Source organism: Oncorhynchus mykiss, unplaced genomic scaffold (genome assembly GCF_057628025.1).
Source record: "Oncorhynchus mykiss isolate SJ-2025 unplaced genomic scaffold, ASM5762802v1 scaffold103, whole genome shotgun sequence".
Taxonomy (NCBI): Eukaryota; Metazoa; Chordata; class Actinopteri; order Salmoniformes; family Salmonidae; genus Oncorhynchus; species Oncorhynchus mykiss.
This window is the reverse complement of record NW_028322102.1, coordinates 1,935,001-1,959,090: the sequence shown is the minus strand read 5'-3', so window position 1 is coordinate 1,959,090 and position 24,090 is coordinate 1,935,001. Positions and strand designations below refer to the sequence as shown.

Sequence of the window (24,090 nt, the reverse complement as noted above, 5' to 3'; positions counted from 1 at the left end):
GTAGACTATATACTATATAGAGTAGTAGACTATATACTATATAGAGTAGTAGACTATATAGAGTAGTAGACTATATACTATATAGAGTAGTAGACTATATACTATATAGAGTAGTAGACTATATACTATATAGAGTAGTAGACTATATACTATATAGAGTAGTAGACTATATAGAGTAGTAGACTATATACTATACAGAGTAGTAGACTATATAGAGTAGTAGACTATATACTATATAGAGTAGTAGACTATATAGAGTAGTAGACTATATACTATACAGAGTAGTAGACTATATACTCTATAGAGTAGTAGACTATATACTATACAGAGTAGTAGACTATATACTATATAGAGTAGTAGACTATATACTATATAGAGTAGTAGACTATATACTATATAGAGTAGTAGACTATATACTATATAGAGTAGTAGACTATATACTATATAGAGTAGTAGACTATATACTATATAGAGTAGTAGACTATATACTATATAGAGTAGTAGACTATATACTATATAGAGTAGTAGACTATATACTATATAGAGTAGTAGACTATATAGAGTAGTAGACTATATAGAGTAGAAGACTATATACTATATAGAGTAGTAGACTATATAGAGTAGTAGACTATATACTATATAGAGTAGTAGACTATATACTATATAGAGTAGTAGACTATATACCATAGATATATACTATACAGAGTAGTAGACTATATACTATATAGAGTAGTAGACTATATACTATATAGAGTAGTAGACTATATACTATATAGAGTAGTAGACTATATACTATATAGAGTAGTAGACTATATACTATATAGAGTAGTAGACTATATACTATATAGAGTAGTAGACTATATACTATATAGAGTAGTAGACTATATACTATATAGAGTAGTAGACTATATACTATATAGAGTAGTAGACTATATACTATATAGAGTAGTAGACTATATACTATATAGAGTAGTAGACTATAGACTATATAGAGTAGTAGACTATATACTATATAGAGTAGTAGACTATATACTATATAGAGTAGTAGACTATATACTATATAAAGTAGTAGACTATATACTATATAGAGTAGAAGACTATATACTATATAGAGTAGTAGACTATATACCATAGATATATACTATACAGAGTAGTAGACTATATACTATATAGAGTAGTAGACTATATACTATACAGAGTAGTAGACTATATACTATATAGAGTAGTAGACTATATACTATACAGAGTAGTAGACTATATACTATATAGAGTAGTAGACTATATACTATACAGAGTAGTAGACTATATACTATATAGAGTAGTAGACTATATACTCTATAGAGTAGTAGACTATATACCATAGATATATACTATATAGAGTAGTAGACTATATACTATATAGAGTAGTAGACTATATACTATATAGAGTAGTAGACTATATAGAGTAGTAGACTATATACCATAGATATATACTATATAGAGTAGTAGACTATATACCATAGATATATACTATATAGAGTAGTAGACTATATACCATAGATATATACTATATAGAGTAGTAGACTATATACTATACAGAGTAGTAGACTATATAGAGTAGTAGACTATATACTATATAGAGTAGTAGACTATATACTATATAGAGTAGTAGACTATATAGAGTAGTAGACTATATACCATAGATATATACTCTATAGAGTAGTAGACTATATACTATATAGAGTAGTAGACTATATACTATATAGAGTAGTAGACTATATACTCTATAGAGTAGTAGACTATATACTCTATAGAGTAGTAGACTATATACTATACAGAGTAGAAGACTATATACTATATAGAGTAGTAGACTATATAGAGTAGTAGACTATATACTATATAGAGTAGTAGACTATATACTATATAGAGTAGTAGACTATATACTATACAGAGTAGAAGACTATATACTATATAGAGTAGTAGACTATATAGAGTAGTAGACTATATACTATATAGAGTAGTAGACTATATACTATATAGAGTAGAAGACTATATACTATATAGAGTAGTAGACTATATACTATATAGAGTAGTAGACTATATACTATACAGAGTAGAAGACTATATACCATAGATATATACTATATAGAGTAGTAGACTATATACTATATAGAGTAGTAGACTATATACTATATAGAGTAGTAGACTATATACTATATAGAGTAGTAGACTATATACTATATAGAGTAGTAGACTATATACTATATAGAGTAGTAGACTATATACTATATAGAGTAGTAGACTATATAGTATATAGAGTAGTAGACTATATACCATAGATATATACTATATAGAGTAGTAGACTATATACTCTATAGAGTAGTAGACTATATACTATACAGAGTAGTAGACTATATACTATACAGAGTAGTAGACTATATACTATATAGAGTAGTAGACTATATACTCTATAGAGTAGTAGACTATATACCATAGATATATACTATATAGAGTAGTAGACTATATACTCTATAGAGTAGTAGACTATATACTATACAGAGTAGTAGACTATATACTATACAGAGTAGTAGACTATATACTATATAGAGTAGTAGACTATATACTATATAGAGTAGTAGACTATATAGAGTAGTAGACTATATACTATATAGAGTAGTAGACTATATACTATATAGAGTAGAAGACTATATACTATATAGAGTAGTAGACTATATACTCTATAGAGTAGTAGACTATATACCATAGATATATACTATATAGAGTAGTAGACTATATACTCTATAGAGTAGTAGACTATATACCATAGATATATACTATATAGAGTAGTAGACTATATACTCTATAGAGTAGTAGACTATATACTATATAGAGTAGTAGACTATATAGAGTAGTAGACTATATACTCTATAGAGTAGTAGACTATATACTCTATAGAGTAGTAGACTATATACTATATAGAGTAGTAGACTATATAGAGTAGTAGACTATATACCATAGATATATACTATATAGAGTAGTAGACTATATACTATATAGAGTAGTAGACTATATACTATATAGAGTAGTAGACTATATACTCTATAGAGTAGTAGACTATATACTATATAGAGTAGTAGACTATATACTATATAGAGTAGTAGACTATATACTATATAGAGTAGTAGACTATATACTATATAGAGTAGTAGACTATATACTATACAGAGTAGAAGACTATATACTATATAGAGTAGTAGACTATATACTATATAGAGTAGTAGACTATATAGTATATAGAGTAGTAGACTATATAGAGTAGTAGACTATATACTATATAGAGTAGTAGACTATATACTATATAGAGTAGTAGACTATATACTATATAGAGTAGTAGACTATATACTATATAGAGTAGTAGACTATATACTATATAGAGTAGTAGACTATATACTCTATAGAGTAGTAGACTATATACTATATAGAGTAGTAGACTATATACTATATAGAGTAGTAGACTATATACTATATAGAGTAGTAGACTATATACTATATAGAGTAGAAGACTATATACTATATAGAGTAGTAGACTATATACTATATAGAGTAGTAGACTATATAGTATATAGAGTAGTAGACTATATAGAGTAGTAGACTATATACTATATAGAGTAGTAGACTATATACTATATAGAGTAGAAGACTATATACTATATAGAGTAGTAGACTATATACTATATAGAGTAGTAGACTATATAGTATATAGAGTAGTAGACTATATAGAGTAGTAGACTATATACTATATAGAGTAGTAGACTATATACTATATAGAGTAGTAGACTATATACTCTATAGAGTAGTAGACTATATACTATATAGAGTAGTAGACTATATACTATATAGAGTAGTAGACTATATAGTATATAGAGTAGTAGACTATATAGAGTAGTAGACTATATACTATATAGAGTAGTAGACTATATACTATACAGAGTAGTAGACTATATACTATATAGAGTAGTAGACTATATACTATACAGAGTAGTAGACTATATACTATATAGAGTAGTAGACTATATACTATATAGAGTAGTAGACTATATACTATATAGAGTAGTAGACTATATAGAGTAGTAGACTATATAGAGTAGTAGACTATATACTATATAGAGTAGTAGACTATATACTATATAGAGTAGTAGACTATATAGTATATAGAGTAGTAGACTATATAGAGTAGTAGACTATATACTATATAGAGTAGTAGACTATATACTATATAGAGTAGTAGACTATATAGAGTAGTAGACTATATAGAGTAGTAGACTATATACTATATAGAGTAGTAGACTATATACTATATAGAGTAGTAGACTATATAGTATATAGAGTAGTAGACTATATAGAGTAGTAGACTATATACTATATAGAGTAGTAGACTATATACTATATAGAGTAGTAGACTATATAGAGTAGTAGACTATATAGAGTAGTAGACTATATACTATATAGAGTAGTAGACTATATACTATATAGAGTAGTAGACTATATACTATATAGAGTAGTAGACTATATAGTATATAGAGTAGTAGACTATATACTATATAGAGTAGTAGACTATATACTATATAGAGTAGTAGACTATACCACAGCTATATACTATATAGAGTAGTAGACTATATACTATATAGAGTAGTAGACTATATACTCTATAGAGTAGTAGACTATATACTCTATAGAGTAGTAGACTATATACTATATAGAGTAGTAGACTATATACTATACAGAGTAGTAGACTATATACTATATAGAGTAGTAGACTATATACTATACAGAGTAGTAGACTATATACTATATAGAGTAGTAGACTATATACTATATAGAGTAGTAGACTATATACTCTATAGAGTAGTAGACTATATACTATATAGAGTAGTAGACTATATACTATACAGAGTAGTAGACTATATACTATATAGAGTAGTAGACTATATACTATACAGAGTAGTAGACTATATACTATATAGAGTAGTAGACTATATACTATATAGAGTAGTAGACTATATACTATATAGAGTAGTAGACTATATACTATATAGAGTAGTAGACTATATAGAGTAGTAGACTATATAGAGTAGTAGACTATATACTATATAGAGTAGTAGACTATATACTATATAGAGTAGTAGACTATATAGTATATAGAGTAGTAGACTATATAGAGTAGTAGACTATATACCATAGATATATACTCTATAGAGTAGTAGACTATATACTATATAGAGTAGTAGACTATATACTATATAGAGTAGTAGACTATATACTATATAGAGTAGAAGACTATATACTATATAGAGTAGTAGACTATATACCATAGATATATACTATATAGAGTAGTAGACTATATACTATATAGAGTAGTAGACTATATAGAGTAGTAGACTATATAGAGTAGTAGACTATATACTATATAGAGTAGTAGACTATATACTATATAGAGTAGTAGACTATATACTATATAGAGTAGTAGACTATATAGAGTAGTAGACTATATACCATAGATATATACTATATAGAGTAGTAGACTATATACCATAGATATATACTATACAGAGTAGTAGACTATATACCATAGATATATACTCTATAGAGTAGTAGACTATATACTATATAGAGTAGTAGACTATATACTATATAGAGTAGTAGACTATATACTATATAGAGTAGAAGACTATATACTATATAGAGTAGTAGACTATATACTATATAGAGTAGTAGACTATATAGAGTAGTAGACTATATACTATATAGAGTAGAAGACTATATAGAGTAGTAGACTATATACTATATAGAGTAGTAGACTATATAGAGTAGTAGACTATATACTATATAGAGTAGAAGACTATATACTATATAGAGTAGTAGACTATATACTATATAGAGTAGTAGACTATATACTATATAGAGTAGTAGACTATATACTATATAGAGTAGTAGACTATATACTATATAGAGTAGTAGACTATATACTATATAGAGTAGTAGACTATATACTATATAGAGTAGTAGACTATATACTATATAGAGTAGTAGACTATATAGAGTAGTAGACTATATACCATAGATATATACTATATAGAGTAGTAGACTATATACCATAGATATATACTATACAGAGTAGTAGACTATATACCATAGATATATACTCTATAGAGTAGTAGACTATATACTATATAGAGTAGTAGACTATATACTATATAGAGTAGAAGACTATATACTATATAGAGTAGTAGACTATATACTATATAGAGTAGTAGACTATATACTATACAGAGTAGTAGACTATATACTATATAGAGTAGTAGACTATATACTATATAGAGTAGTAGACTATATACTATACAGAGTAGTAGACTATATACTATATAGAGTAGTAGACTATATACTATATAGAGTAGTAGACTATATACTATATAGAGTAGTAGACTATATACTATACAGAGTAGTAGACTATATACTATATAGAGTAGTAGACTATATACTATATAGAGTAGTAGACTATATACTATATAGAGTAGAAGACTATATACTATATAGAGTAGTAGACTATATACTATATAGAGTAGTAGACTATATACTATATAGAGTAGTAGACTATATAGAGTAGTAGACTATATACTATATAGAGTAGTAGACTATATACTATATAGAGTAGTAGACTATATACTATACAGAGTAGTAGACTATATACTATATAGAGTAGTAGACTATATACTATATAGAGTAGTAGACTATATACTATATAGAGTAGTAGACTATATACTATATAGAGTAGTAGACTATATACTATATAGAGTAGTAGACTATATACTATATAGAGTAGTAGACTATATACTATACAGAGTAGTAGACTATATACTATATAGAGTAGTAGACTATATACTATATAGAGTAGTAGACTATATACTATATAGAGTAGTAGACTATATACTATATAGAGTAGTAGACTATATACTATATAGAGTAGTAGACTATATAGAGTAGTAGACTATATACCATAGATATATACTATATAGAGTAGTAGACTATATACTATATAGAGTAGTAGACTATATACTATATAGAGTAGTAGACTATATACTATATAGAGTAGTAGACTATATACTATATAGAGTAGTAGACTATATACTATATAGAGTAGTAGACTATATACTATATAGAGTAGAAGACTATATAGAGTAGTAGACTATATACTATATAGAGTAGTAGACTATATAGAGTAGTAGACTATATACTATATAGAGTAGAAGACTATATACTATATAGAGTAGTAGACTATATACTATATAGAGTAGTAGACTATATACTATATAGAGTAGTAGACTATATACTATATAGAGTAGTAGACTATATACTATATAGAGTAGTAGACTATATACTATATAGAGTAGTAGACTATATACTATATAGAGTAGTAGACTATATACTATATAGAGTAGTAGACTATATAGAGTAGTAGACTATATACTATATAGAGTAGTAGACTATATAGAGTAGTAGACTATATACTATATAGAGTAGTAGACTATATAGAGTAGTAGACTATATACTATATAGAGTAGTAGACTATATACTATATAGAGTAGAAGACTATATACCATAGATATATACTATATAGAGTAGTAGACTATATACTCTATAGAGTAGTAGACTATATACTATACAGAGTAGTAGACTATATACTATATAGAGTAGTAGACTATATACTATATAGAGTAGTAGACTATATACTATATAGAGTAGTAGACTATATACTATACAGAGTAGTAGACTATATACTATATAGAGTAGTAGACTATATACTATATAGAGTAGTAGACTATATACTATATAGAGTAGAAGACTATATACTATATAGAGTAGTAGACTATATACTATATAGAGTAGTAGACTATATACTATATAGAGTAGTAGACTATATACTATATAGAGTAGTAGACTATATACTATATAGAGTAGAAGACTATATACCATAGATATATACTATATAGAGTAGTAGACTATATACTCTATAGAGTAGTAGACTATATACTATACAGAGTAGTAGACTATATACTATACAGAGTAGTAGACTATATACTATATAGAGTAGTAGACTATATAGTATATAGAGTAGTAGACTATATACCATAGATATATACTATATAGAGTAGTAGACTATATACTATATAGAGTAGTAGACTATATACTATACAGAGTAGTAGACTATATACTATATAGAGTAGTAGACTATATAGTATATAGAGTAGTAGACTATATACCATAGATATATACTATATAGAGTAGTAGACTATATACCATAGATATATTCTATATAGAGTAGTAGACTATATACCATAGATATATACTATATAGAGTAGTAGACTATATACCATAGATATATACTATATAGAGTAGTAGACTATATACCATATATATATACTATATAGAGTAGTAGACTATATACCATAGATATATACTATATAGAGTAGTAGACTATATACTATATAGAGTAGTAGACTATATAGTATATAGAGTAGTAGACTATATAGAGTAGTAGACTATATACCATAGATATATACTATATAGAGTAGTAGACTATATACCATAGATATATACTATATAGAGTAGTAGACTATATACCATAGATATATACTATACAGAGTAGTAGACTATATACTATATAGAGTAGTAGACTATATAGTATATAGAGTAGTAGACTATATAGAGTAGTAGACTATATACCATAGATATATACTATATAGAGTAGTAGACTATATACCATAGATATATACTATACAGAGTAGTAGACTATATACTATATAGAGTAGTAGACTATATACTATATAGAGTAGTAGACTATATAGAGTAGTAGACTATATACCATAGATATATACTATATAGAGTAGTAGACTATATACCATAGATATATACTATATAGAGTAGTAGACTATATACCATAGATATATACTATACAGAGTAGTAGACTATATACTATACAGAGTAGTAGACTATATACCATAGATATATACTATATAGAGTAGTAGACTATATACTATATAGAGTAGTAGACTATATACTATATAGAGTAGTAGACTATATAGAGTAGTAGACTATATACCATAGATATATACTATATAGAGTAGTAGACTATATACCATAGATATATACTATATAGAGTAGTAGACTATATACCATAGATATATACTATATAGAGTAGTAGACTATATACCATAGATATATACTATATAGAGTAGTAGACTATATACCATAGATATATACTATATAGAGTAGTAGACTATATACCATAGATATATACTATATAGAGTAGTAGACTATATACTATATAGAGTAGTAGACTATATAGTATATAGAGTAGTAGACTATATACTATACAGAGTAGTAGACTATATACTATATAGAGTAGAAGACTATATACTATATAGAGTAGTAGACTATATAGAGTAGTAGACTATATACTATATAGAGTAGTAGACTATATAGTATATAGAGTAGTAGACTATATACCATAGATATATACTATATAGAGTAGTAGACTATATACTATACAGAGTAGTAGACTATATACTATATAGAGTAGTAGACTATATAGTATATAGAGTAGTAGACTATATACTATATAGAGTAGTAGACTATATAGTATATAGAGTAGTAGACTATATACCATAGATATATACTATATAGAGTAGTAGACTATATACTATACAGAGTAGTAGACTATATACTATATAGAGTAGTAGACTATATAGTATATAGAGTAGTAGACTATATACCATAGATATATACTATATAGAGTAGTAGACTATATACCATAGATATATTCTATATAGAGTAGTAGACTATATACCATAGATATATACTATATAGAGTAGTAGACTATATACTATATAGAGTAGTAGACTATATACCATAGATATATACTATATAGAGTAGTAGACTATATACTATACAGAGTAGTAGACTATATACTATATAGAGTAGTAGACTATATAGTATATAGAGTAGTAGACTATATACTATATAGAGTAGTAGACTATATACTATATAGAGTAGTAGACTATATACTATATAGAGTAGTAGACTATATACTATATAGAGTAGTAGACTATATACTATATAGAGTAGTAGACTATATACCATAGATATATACTATATAGAGTAGTAGACTATATACCATAGATATATACTATATAGAGTAGTAGACTATATACCATATATATATACTATATAGAGTAGTAGACTATATACCATAGATATATACTATATAGAGTAGTAGACTATATACTATATAGAGTAGTAGACTATATAGTATATAGAGTAGTAGACTATATAGAGTAGTAGACTATATACCATAGATATATACTATATAGAGTAGTAGACTATATACCATAGATATATACTATATAGAGTAGTAGACTATATACCATAGATATATACTATACAGAGTAGTAGACTATATACTATATAGAGTAGTAGACTATATAGTATATAGAGTAGTAGACTATATAGAGTAGTAGACTATATACCATAGATATATACTATATAGAGTAGTAGACTATATACCATAGATATATACTATACAGAGTAGTAGACTATATACTATATAGAGTAGTAGACTATATACTATATAGAGTAGTAGACTATATAGAGTAGTAGACTATATACCATAGATATATACTATATAGAGTAGTAGACTATATACCATAGATATATACTATATAGAGTAGTAGACTATATACCATAGATATATACTATACAGAGTAGTAGACTATATACTATACAGAGTAGTAGACTATATACTATATAGAGTAGTAGACTATATACTATATAGAGTAGTAGACTATATAGAGTAGTAGACTATATACCATAGATATATACTATATAGAGTAGTAGACTATATACCATAGATATATACTATATAGAGTAGTAGACTATATACCATAGATATATACTATATAGAGTAGTAGACTATATACCATAGATATATACTATATAGAGTAGTAGACTATATACCATAGATATATACTATATAGAGTAGTAGACTATATACCATAGATATATACTATATAGAGTAGTAGACTATATACCATAGATATATTCTATATAGAGTAGTAGACTATATACCATAGATATATACTATATAGAGTAGTAGACTATATACCATAGATATATACTATATAGAGTAGTAGACTATATACCATAGATATATTCTATATAGAGTAGTAGACTATATACCATAGATATATACTATATAGAGTAGTAGACTATATACCATAGATATATACTATATAGAGTAGTAGACTATATACCATAGATATATACTGTATAGAGTAGTAGACTATATACCATAGATATATACTATACAGAGTAGTAGACTATATACTATATAGAGTAGTAGACTATATACTATATAGAGTAGTAGACTATATACTATATAGAGTAGTAGACTATATACCATAGATATATACTATATAGAGTAGTAGACTATATACCATAGATATATACTGTATAGAGTAGTAGACTATATACCATAGATATATACTATACAGAGTAGTAGACTATATACTATATAGAGTAGTAGACTATATACTATATAGAGTAGTAGACTATATAGAGTAGTAGACTATATACCATAGATATATACTATATAGAGTAGTAGACTATATACCATAGATATATACTATATAGAGTAGTAGACTATATACCATAGATATATACTATACAGAGTAGTAGACTATATACTATATAGAGTAGTAGACTATATACCATAGATATATACTATATAGAGTAGTAGACTATATACCATAGATATATACTATATAGAGTAGTAGACTATATACCATAGATATATACTATATAGAGTAGTAGACTATATACCATAGATATATACTATATAGAGTAGTAGACTATATACCATAGATATATACTATATAGAGTAGTAGACTATATACCATAGATATATACTATATAGAGTAGTAGACTATATACCATAGATATATACTATATAGAGTAGTAGACTATATACCATAGATATATACTATATAGAGTAGTAGACTATATACCATAGATATATACTATATAGAGTAGTAGACTATATACCATAGATATATACTATATAGAGTAGTAGACTATATACCATAGATATATACTATATAGAGTAGTAGACTATATACCATAGATATATACTATATAGAGTAGTAGACTATATACCATAGATATATACTGTATAGAGTAGTAGACTGAGTATCGCCTCTGTTTCACTATTGTTTCTTCAGTTTAATTCCAGGCTACAATTTGATAGCCAATAGGCATCTTGTGTAGACCCGCCCTGGTTGATATTGACCTGTGATTGGAGCAGAGTGACTGGTCTCCATTCTTCTTCTCCGACCAATAGGAGAGGTACAGTAGTCCCGTAGTGTTTCAGCTTGGCGGTAGACCTCTGCTGATTGGTTGCAGTAAGTGGTCTCCCTGTGGATGAGAGAAGTAAAACGCGTCAGAAGACGTAACGAGACTTCGCTGACGTACTCACCCAAATCCCATTGACGTTGAGCGTCTGTAGAGATTCAGCTCAGTCAACAACGAAAGCTGACCTAACCCTAACCCTAACCCTAACCCTAACCCCTAACCCTAACCCTAACCCTCCCCTAACCCTAACCCCTAACCCTAACCCTAGCCCTAACCCTAACCCTAACCCTAACCCTAGCCCTAGCCCTAACCCTAACCCTAGCCCTAACCCTAACCCTCCCCTAACCCTAACCCCTAACCCTAACCCTAACCCTAACCCCTAACCCCTAACCCTAACCCTAACCCTAACCCTAACCCAAATCCCATTGACGTTGAGCGTCTGTAGAGATTCAGCTCAGTCAACAAAGAAAGCTGGCCTACAGAAACAACAAGATGGTGCTCACATCGATAAGGAAAGACATCCACTTGGATGACAGCGGACATACTCATCCCATTCAAATGTACAGGGAGTGTATCAGTCTGGGAAACTGACGTTGGTTTAACATAGACGGCAGCCTCGTTCTTCACTGAGCTGTTTTCCTGCAGGCACTTGTAAAGCGGATCTGTCATCCCATCCCCATTATGAAGACCTGGGGGGGGGGGGGGGGGGGACCATTGTAACAGTTGAACTGTACGTGGTAGAACAGGGTTTGACATGGTACTCACCCTGTAATACAGGATGTCACAATTACGTGTAATTACTGTAGTCCTATCTGACAGACAGACCGTGCAAATAGCACCTCGTGTTGCAGGCTGACAAGATAATGAAATCGTAAGAATGGCAGCCATCAAAAAAAAAAAAAACTCAGCGTTCTTTCAAGACGTCTGTTTTTGTGCTTTTATATGGACTGTCAGTTAACACAAAGAGCCTGACGCACACACACACGCACACGCGCACGCGCACGCGCACGCGCACGCGCGCACACACACACACACACACACACACACACACACACACACATACACGCACACACATCACTAATCACTAGTAGCATTTAGACATCAAGGGATGAGAAGAAATGTCAGTCTCCCTGGAAACCAGAACCATCCCATCAACACAAGCTGATGTTCATTTGAATAATTATGTTGGGGGGGGTTCTAAGCATTCTGAGCCTGAGTATTCCAAGCTTGGATTGCTTCCTTGTATCTCGTGGGGTTTAGGCCATAGATTTGGGCAGTCTAAGCGTGGATTGCTTCCTTCAATCTCTTGGGGTTTGATCCATAGGTTTGGGCCCTCTGAGCTTGGATTGGCTCCTTGTGTCTCGTGGGGTTTAGGCCATAGATTTGGGCAGTCTAAGCGTGGATTGCTTCCTTCATTCTCTTGGGGTTTGGGCCATAGGTTTGGGCCGTAGGTTTGGGCCCTCTCAGCTTGGATTGGCTCCTTGTGTCTCTTGGGTTTAGGCCATAGGTTTGGGCCCTCTGAGCTTGGATTGGTCTTTGTATCTCTTGGGGTTTGTGCCATAGGTTTGGGCCATAGGTTTGGGCCCTCTGAGCTTGGATTGGTTTTTGTATCTCTTGGGGTTTGGGCCATAGGTTTGGGCCATAGGTTTGGGCCATAGGTTTAGGCCCTCTGAGCTTGGATTGCTAGTGATCTCTGTGATAACCACATGGAGGAGTTGGGGGATTTGAGCTTTCTAAGATTTGGTTATTCTCCTTCTGTGTGGTCTGCTTATCTACTTTCAGTCTCTGAGGAGTGTTCTGTTCTGTCTGTCCGAGTTAAGTGAGACCTAATGGTCCCTGTCCTAAGAGCTCTGGGGCTTCAGTCGATTATGGCTGGCCACATTTTCCCCCAAAATCCAATACCGGCCAGGCACTGTGTATCGCCTGAAGAGCTGGAGGAGGGTGAGATGAAACAGGAGGGCAGCTGAGTGTTTTGCCACTCAGGACTGTGACCAAGACAGCAATCTGCCTCTAAAACTCCATCATGAACTCACACACAGACACACTGGCTCCATAATCCAATAGCAGGCTCCTGAAAGACCATGCTAACAGGATCTCTACTAATCCAATAGCAGGGTGCAAAATGACCGTGCTAACAGGAGCTATACTAATCCAATAGCAGGCTACTGAAAGACCATGCTAACAGGATCTCCACTAATCCAATAGCAGGGTACGGAAAGACCATGCTAACAGGATATCTACTAATCCAATAGCAGGGTACTTAAAGACCATGCTAACAGGATCTCTACTAATCCAATAGCAGGGTACTTAAAGACCATGCTAACAAGATCTCTACTAATCCAATAGCAGGGTACTTAAAGACCATGCTAACAGGATCTCTAGTAATCCAATAGCAGGGTACTTAAAGACCATGCTAACAGGATCTCTACTAATCCAATAGCAGGGTACTGAAAGACCGTGCTAACAGGATCTCTACTAATCCAATAGCAGGGTGTTTAAAGACCATGCTAACAGGATCTCTACTAATCCAATAGCAGGGTACTGAAAGACCATGCTAACAGGATCTCTACTAATCCAATAGCAGGGTGCTTAATAAAGACCATGCTAACAGGATCTCTACTAATCCAATAGCAGGGTACTGAAAGACCGTGCTAACAGGATCTCTACTAATCCAATAGCAGGGTACTGAAAGACCGTGCTAACAGGATCTCTACTAATCCAATAGCAGGGTACTTAAAGACCATACTAACAGGATCTCTACTAATCCAATAGCAGGGTGTTTTAAAACCATGCTAACAGGATCTCTACTAATCCAATAGCAGGGTGTTTTAAAACCATGCTAACAGGATCTCTATTAATCCAATAGCAGGGTACTTAAAGACCATGCTAACAGGATATCTACTAATCCAATAGCAGGGTACTTAAAGACCATGCTAACAGGATCTCTACTAATCCAATAGCAGGGTGTTTTAAAACCATGCTAACAGGATCTCTATTAATCCAATAGCAGGGTACTTAAAGACCATGCTAACAGGATCTCTACTAATCCAATAGCAGGGTACTTATTAAAGACCATGCTAACAGGATCTCTATTAATCCAATAGCAGGGTACTGAAAGACCATGCTAACAGGATCTCTATTAATCCAATAGCAGGGTGTTTAAAGACCATGCTAACAGGATCTCTACTAATCCAATAGCAGGGTGTTTAAATACTGTGCTAACAGGATCTCTACTAATCCAATAGCAGGGTACTTAAAGACCAGGCTAACAGGATCTCTACTAATTCAATAGCAGGGTACTTAAAGACCATGCTAACCGGATCTCTACTAATCCAATAGCAGGGTACTTAAAGACCATGCTAACAGGATCTCTACTAATCCAATAGCAGGGTACTGAAAGACCGTGCTAACAGGATCTCTACTAATCCAATAGCAGGGTGTTTAAAGACCATACTAACAGGATCTCTACTAATCCAATAGCAGGGTACTTAAAGACCATGCTAACAGGATCTCTACTAATCCAATAGCAGGGTGCTTAATAAAGACCATGCTAACAGGATCTCTACTAATCCAATAGCAGGGTACTGAAAGACCGTGCTAACAGGATCTCTACTAATCCAATAGCAGGGTGTTTTAAAACCATGCTAAAAGGATCTCTATTAATCCAATAGCAGGGTGTTTAAAGACCATGCTAACAGGATCTCTACTATTCCAATAGCAGGGTGTTTTAAAACCATGCTAACAGGATCTCTATTAATCCAATAGCAGGGTACTTAAAGACCATGCTAACAGGATCTCTACTAATCCAATAGCAGGGTACTTAAAGACCATGCTAACAGGATCTCTACTAATCCAATGGCAGGGTACTTATTAAAGACCATGCTAACAGGATCTCTACTAATCCAATAGCAGGGTACTGAAAGACCGTGCTAACAGGATCTCTACTAATCCAATAGCAGGGTGTTTTAAAACCATGCTAAAAGGATCTCTATTAATCCAATAGCAGGGTGTTTAAAGACCATGCTAACAGGATCTCTACTAATCCAATAGCAGGGTGTTTTAAAACCATGCTAACAGGATCTCTACTAATCCAATAGCAGGGTACTTAAAGACCATGCTAACAGGATCTCTACTAATCCAATAGCAGGGTACTTATTAAAGACCATGCTAACAGGATCTCTATTAATCCAATAGCAGGGTACTGAAAGACCATGCTAACAGGATCTCTATTAATCCAATAGCAGGGTGTTTAAAGACCATGCTAACAGGATCTCTACTAATCCAATAGCAGGGTGTTTAAAGACTGTGCTAACAGGATCTCTACTAATCCAATAGCAGGGTAATTAAAGACCATGCTAACAGGATCTCTACTAATCCAATAGCAGGGTACTGAAAGACCATGCTAACAGGATCTCTACTAATCCAATAGCAGGGTGTTTAAAGACCATGCTAACAGGATCTCTACTAATCCAATAGCAGGTTACTTAAAGATCATGCTAACAGGATCTCTACTAATCCAATAGCAGGGTACTTATTAAAGACCATGCTAACTGGAGCTCTACTACAGTAATCAGCTCTCCTCAGACTAGTGGGGAAATTGAAACATAGGACTGTGTCTAAAATGATACCCTATAGGCCCTGGTCCAAAGTAGTGCACTATATAGAGAATGGGGTGCCATTTGGGAGGCACTATGGAGATCCAGTGGCTTGTCTTAACACAGAACAGTTTATTGGCTCCATTTTTCTAAGTACAAACATTGTGAATCTATTGTTTGTTTGTTCTTCTGGATGAGACTCTCTCTCTCAAAGACTGATCATTTCCAGGCCGCTGGATTCCCTCTGTGTGTTTGTGTGACTGACTGATTTGTTTTTGGTCATTATGCGGTCGGTCAGTCGGTCGGCTGTGTTCGTGTGTGGGCTTAGAGGAAGTGTGTGTGGGGGGTGGGGGGGGAGCTTAGAGGAAGTGTGTTTCAGTGGGGGAACTGAAGGATATTGACCGTCCATCCAGCGTGTTTCAGAGGGGGAACTGGATATTGACCAGCGTGTTTCAGAGGGGGAACTGAAGGATTTTGACCAGCGTGTTTCAGAGGGGGAACTGAAGGATATTGAACAGCGTGTTTCAGAGGGGGAACTGAAGGATATTGACAGTCCGACCAGCGTGTTTCAGAGGGGGAACTGAAGGATATTGACCAGCGTGTTTCAGAGGGGGAACTGAAGGATATTGACCAGCATGTTTCAGAGGGGAACTGAAGGATATTGACCAGCGTGTTTCAGAGGGGAAACTGAGGGATATTGACCAGCGTGTTTCAGAGGGGGAACTGAAGGATATTGACCAGCGTGTTTCAGAGGGGAAACTGAGGGATATTGACCAGCATGTTTCAGAGGGGAACTGAAGGATATTGACCAGCATGTTTCAGAGGGGAAACTGAGGGATATTGACCAGCGTGTTTCAGAGGGGAACTGAAGGATATTGACCAGCGTGTTTCAGAGGGGGAACTGAAGGATATTGACCAGCTTGTTTCAGAGGGGGAACTGAAGGATATTGACCAGCATGTTTCAGAGGGGGAACTGAAGGATATTGACCAGTGTGTTTCAGAGGGGGAACTGAAGGATATTGACCAGTGTGTTTCAGAGGGGAAACTGAAGGATATTGACCAGCATGTTTCAGAGGGGGAACTGAAGGATATTGACCAGCATGTTTCAGAGGGGGAACTGAAGGATATTGACCAGCGTGTTTCAGAGGGGGAACTGAAGGATATTGACCGTCCATCCAGGGTGTTTCAGAGGGGAAACTGAGGGATATTGACCAGCGTGTTTCAGAGGGGGAACTGAAGGATATTGACCAGCGTGTTTCAGAGGGGGAACTGAGGGATATTGACCAGCTTGTTTCAGAAGGGGAACTGAAGGATATTGACCAGCTTGTTTCAGAAGGGAACTGAAGGATATTGACCAGCGTGTTTCAGAGGGGAACTGAAGGATATTGACCAGCGTGTTTCAGAGGGGGAACTGAAGGATATTGACCAGCATGTTTCAGAGGGGGAACTGAAGGATATTGACCAGCGTGTTTCAGAGGGGGAACTGAAGGATATTGACCAGCGTGTGGAACTGAAGGATATTGACCAGCGTGTGTGTATGTGTGTGTGTGTGTGTGTGTGTGTGTGTGTGTGTGTGTGTGTGTGTGTGTGTGTTTGTGTGTGTGTGTGTGTGTGTGTGTGTGTGTGTGTGTGTGTGTGTGTGTGTGTGTGTGTGTGTGTTTGTGTGTGTGTGTGTGTGTGTGTGTGTGTGTGTGTGTGTGTGTGTGTGTGTGTGGGTGCGAGTGCGAGGGCGAGTGCGTGTGCGTGTGCGTGTGTGTGTGTTTGTGTGTATGTAGGTGCGAGTGCGTGTGCGTGTGTGTGTGCGAGTGCGTGTGTGTGCGTGTGTGAGACCTACACAGTGTTAACAAAGCCTAACCAAGACATTTCAGTGGAAACGTTTCACAATAAAACTGTGAGAGCATTCAACAGTCTGCGATGTGTCTCTTTTCTTCAATCCATTTCTTTCTCTTCTCATTCTCATGACTCAATCGGGAATTTCTGAGTCAGCCAGCCTTGTTAACAAACCCCTGAAGTTCCTCTGTCTTTCACTGTTATCCAGCCTTGTTAACTAATCCCTGAAGTTCCTCTGTCCTTCACAACCAGCATGTTTCAGAGGGGGAACTGAAGGATATTGACCAGCATGTTTCAGAGGGGGAACTGAAGGATATTGACCAGCGTGTTTCAGAGGGGGAACTGAAGGATATTGACCGTCCATCCAGGGTGTTTCAGAGGGGAAACTGAGGGATATTGACCAGCGTGTTTCAGAGGGGGAACTGAAGGATATTGACCAGCGTGTTTCAGAGGGGGAACTGAGGGATATTGACCAGCTTGTTTCAGAAGGGGAACTGAAGGATATTGACCAGCTTGTTTCAGAAGGGAACTGAAGGATATTGACCAGCGTGTTTCAGAGGGGAACTGAAGGATATTGACCAGCGTGTTTCAGAGGGGGAACTGAAGGATATTGACCAGCATGTTTCAGAGGGGGAACTGAAGGATATTGACCAGCGTGTTTCAGAGGGGGAACTGAAGGATATTGACCAGCGTGTGGAACTGAAGGATATTGACCAGCGTGTGTGTATGTGTGTGTGTGTGTGTGTGTGTGTGTGTGTGTGTGTGTGTGTGTGTGTGTTTGTGTGTGTGTGTGTGTGTGTGTGTGTGTGTGTGTGTGTGTGTGTGTGTGTGTGTGTGTGTGTGTGTGTGTGTGTTTGTGTGTGTGTGTGTGTGTGTGTGTGTGTGTGTGTGTGTGTGTGTGTGTGTGTGTGTGTGTGGGTGCGAGTGCGAGGGCGAGTGCGTGTGCGTGTGCGTGTGTGTGTGTTTGTGTGTATGTAGGTGCGAGTGCGTGTGCGTGTGTGTGTGCGAGTGCGTGTGTGTGCGTGTGTGAGACCTACACAGTGTTAACAAAGCCTAACCAAGACATTTCAGTGGAAACGTTTCACAATAAAACTGTGAGAGCATTCAACAGTCTGCGATGTGTCTCTTTTCTTCAATCCATTTCTTTCTCTTCTCATTCTCATGACTCAATCGGGAATTTCTGAGTCAGCCAGCCTTGTTAACAAACCCCTGAAGTTCCTCTGTCTTTCACTGTTATCCAGCCTTGTTAACTAATCCCTGAAGTTCCTCTGTCCTTCACTGTTAGCCAGCCTTGCTAACTAATCCCTGAAGTTCCTCTGTCCTTCACTGTTAGCCAGCCTTGCTAACTAATCCCTGAAGTTCCTCTGTCCTTCACTGTTAGCCAGCCTTGTTAACTAATCCCTGAAGTTCCTCTGTCCTTCACTGTTAGCCAGCCTTGTTAACTAATCCCTGAAGTTCCTCTGTCCTTCACTGTTAGCCAGCCTTGTTAACTAATCCCTGAAGTTCCTCTGTCCTTCACTGTTAGCCAGCCTTGTTAACTAATCCCTGAAGTTCCTCTGTCCTTCACTGTTAGCCAGCCTTGTTAACAAACCCCTGAAGTTCATCTGTCCTTCACTGTTAGCCAGCCTTGTTAACGAATCCCTGAAGTTCCTCTGTCCTTCACTGTTAGCCAGCCTTGTTTAACAAACCCCTGAAGTTCCTCTGTCCTTCACTGTCAGCCAGGCTTGTTTACTCACCCCAGCACCATGGTCCTGACCTAACCGCACCACTATGTTCCTGACCTAACCCCACCACTACGTTCCTCACCTAACCCCACCACTACGTTCCTGACCTAACCCCACCACTACGTTCCTGACCTAACCCCACCACCATGTTCCTGACCTAACCCCACCACTATGTTCCTGACCTAACCCCACCACTATGTTCCTGACCTAACCACACCACTATGTTCCTGACCTAACCCCACCACTACGTTCCTGACCTAACCCCACCACTACGTTCCTGACCTAACCCCACCACTATGTTCCTGACCTAACCCCACCACTATGTTCCTGACCTAACCCCACCACTACGTTCCTGACCTAACCCCACCACTACGTTCCTGACCTAACAACACCACTATGTTCCTGACCTAACCCCACCACTATGTTCCTGACCTAACCCCACCACTATGTTCCTGACCTAACCCCACCACTACGTTCCTGACCTAACCCCACCACTACGTTCCTGACCTTACCCCAGCACTATGTTCCTGACCTAACCCCACCACTACGTTCCTGACCTAACCCCACCACTACGTTCCTGACCTAACCCTAACCCCACCACTACGTTCCTGACCTAACCCTAACCCCACCACTACGTTCCTCACCTAACCCCACCACTACGTTCCTGACCTAACCCCACCACTATGTTCCTGACCTAACCCCACCACTACGTTCCTGACCTAACCCCACCACTACGTTCCTGACCTAACCCCACCACTACGTTCCTCACCTAACCCCACCACTATGTTCCTGACCTAACCCCACCACTATGTTCCTGACCTAACCCCACCACTATGTTCCTGACCTAACCCCACCACTACGTTCCTGACCTAACCCCACCACTACGTTCCTCACCTAACCCCACCACTACGTTCCTGACCTAACCCCACCACTATGTTCCTGACCTAACCCCACCACTACGTTCCTGACCTAACCCCACCACTATGTTCCTGACCTAACCCCACCACTACGTTCCTGACCTGTACTGAACCAGCCTTGTTAACTAACCCCACCACTATGTTCCTGACCTGTACTGAACCAGCCTTGTTAACTAACCCCAACACTGTTCCTGACCTAACCCCACCACTATGTTCCTGACCTAACCCCACCACTATGTTCCTGACCTAACCCTAACCCCACCACTATGTCCCTGACCTAAACCCACCACTATGTTCCTGACCTGTACTGAACCAGCCTTGTTAACTAACCCCAACACTATGTTCCTGACCTAACCCCACCACTATGTTCCTGACCTAACCCCACCACTATGTTCCTGACCTAACCCCACCACTATGTCCCTGACCTAACCCCACCACTATGTTCCTGACCTAACCCCACCACTATGTTCCTGACCTGTACTGAACCAGCCTTGTTAACTAACCCCAACACTGTTCCTGACCTAACCCCACCACTATGTTCCTGACCTAACCCCAACACTGTTCCTGACCTAACCCCACCACTATGTTACTGACCTAACCCCACCACCATGTTCCTGACCTAACCCCACCACTACGTTCCTGACCTAACCCCACCACTACGTTCCTGACCTAACCCCACCACTATGTTCCTGACCTAACCCCACCACTATGTTCCTGACCTAACCCCACCACTACATTCCTGACCTAACCCCACCACTACGTTCCTGACCTGTACTGAACCAGCCTTGATAACTAACCCCAACACTATGTTCCTGACCTAACCCCACCACTATGTTCCTGACCTAACCCTAACACCATGTTCCTGACCTAACCCCACCACTATGTTCCTGACCTAACCCTAACACCATGTTCCTGACCTAACCCCACCACTATGTTCCTGACCTAACCCCACCACTATGTTCCTGACCTAACCCCACCACTATGTTCCTGACCTAACCCCACCACTATGTTCCTGACCTGTACTGAACCAGCCTTATTAACTAACCCTAACACCATGTTCCTGACCTAACCCCACCACTATGTTCCTGACCTAACCCCACCACTATGTTCCTGACCTAACCCCACCACTATGTTCCTGACCTGTACTGAACCAGCATTATTAACTAACCCCAACACAATGTTCCTGACCTAACCCCAACACTATGTTCCTGACCTGTACTGAACCAGCCTTGTTAACTAACCCCACCACTATGTTCCTGACCTGTACTGAACCAGCCTTGTTAACTAACCCCACCACTATGTTCATGACCTGTACTGAACCAGCCTTGTTAACTAACCCCAACACCATGTTCCTGACCTGTACTGAACCAGCCTTGTTAACTAACCCCACCACTATGTTCCTGACCTGTACTGAACCAGCATTGGTAACTAACCCCAACACCATGTTCCTGATCTAACCCCACCACTATGTTCCTGACCTAACCCCACCACTATGTTCCTGACCTAACCCCACCACTATGTTCCTGACCTGTACTGAACCAGCATTATTAACTAACCCCAACACCATGTTTCTGACCTGTACTGAACCAGCCTTGTTAACTAACCCCACCACTATGTTCCCGACCTGTACTGAACCAGCATTATTAACTAACCCCAACACTATGTTCCTGACCTGTACTGAACCAGAATTATTAACTAACCCCAACACCATGTTCCTGACCTGTACTGAACCAGCATTATTAACTAACCCCAACACTATGTTCCTGACCTGTACTGAACCAGCCTTGTTAACTAACCCCAACACCATGTTCCTGACCTAACCCCAACACTATGTTCCTGACCTGTACTCCCCAGCTGAACCAGCTGTTGTCCATTTGTTCTATTTGTCTGTACTGAGAAAACCTCCAAAGCTCAACTCTGATGTGTATCACTTAGCTGATAACAGATACGTAATAACTGTTGAGTCTACCTGTTTGACAACTATGTCAACTAAAACCAACACTGACCACAGCCGTCCACTGTTTAACCAGTTAGAGCTCTAGGGGCGCTATTTCATTTTTGGATAAAAAACGTTCCCGTTTTAAGCGCGATATTTTGTCACGAAAAGATGCTCGACTATGCATATTCTTGACAGTTTTGGAAAGAAAACACTCTGAAGTTTCAGAATCTGCAAAGATTTTGTCTGTAAGTGCCCCAGAACTCATTCTACAGGCGAAACCAAGATGATGCATCACCCAGGAATTAGCAGAATTTCTGAAGCTCTGTTTTCCATTCTCTCCTTATATGGCTGTGATTGCGCAACGAATGAGCCTACACTTTCTGTCGTTCGCCCAAGGTCTTAGCAGCATTGTGACGTATTTGTAGGCATATCATTGGAAGATTGACCATAAGAGACTACATTTTCCAAGTGTCCGCCTGGTGTCCTGCGTCGAATTCGGTGCGCAATTGCCAGCTGCTTCTACTTTACCATTTGATTCAGGGGAGAAAGCATGTGTCCAAGAACGATGTATCAATGAAGAGATATGTGAAAAACACCTTGATGATTGATTCTAAACAACGTTTGCCATGTTTTCAGTCGATATT

At 36.1% G+C, this 24,090-nt stretch overlaps 1 protein-coding gene across 1 annotated transcript in view; it reads right to left on the bottom strand.

The window, feature by feature from the left end:
- Positions 1 to 24,090, bottom strand: part of LOC110517068 (disintegrin and metalloproteinase domain-containing protein 12) — a 234,598-nt gene that overhangs the window by 181,758 nt on the left and 28,750 nt on the right. The window contains exon 2 of the mRNA XM_090228882.1: positions 12,380 to 12,504. Coding sequence (XP_090085008.1) covers positions 12,380 to 12,504 — 125 coding nt within the window. The remainder of the gene's footprint in view (positions 1 to 12,379; positions 12,505 to 24,090) is intronic.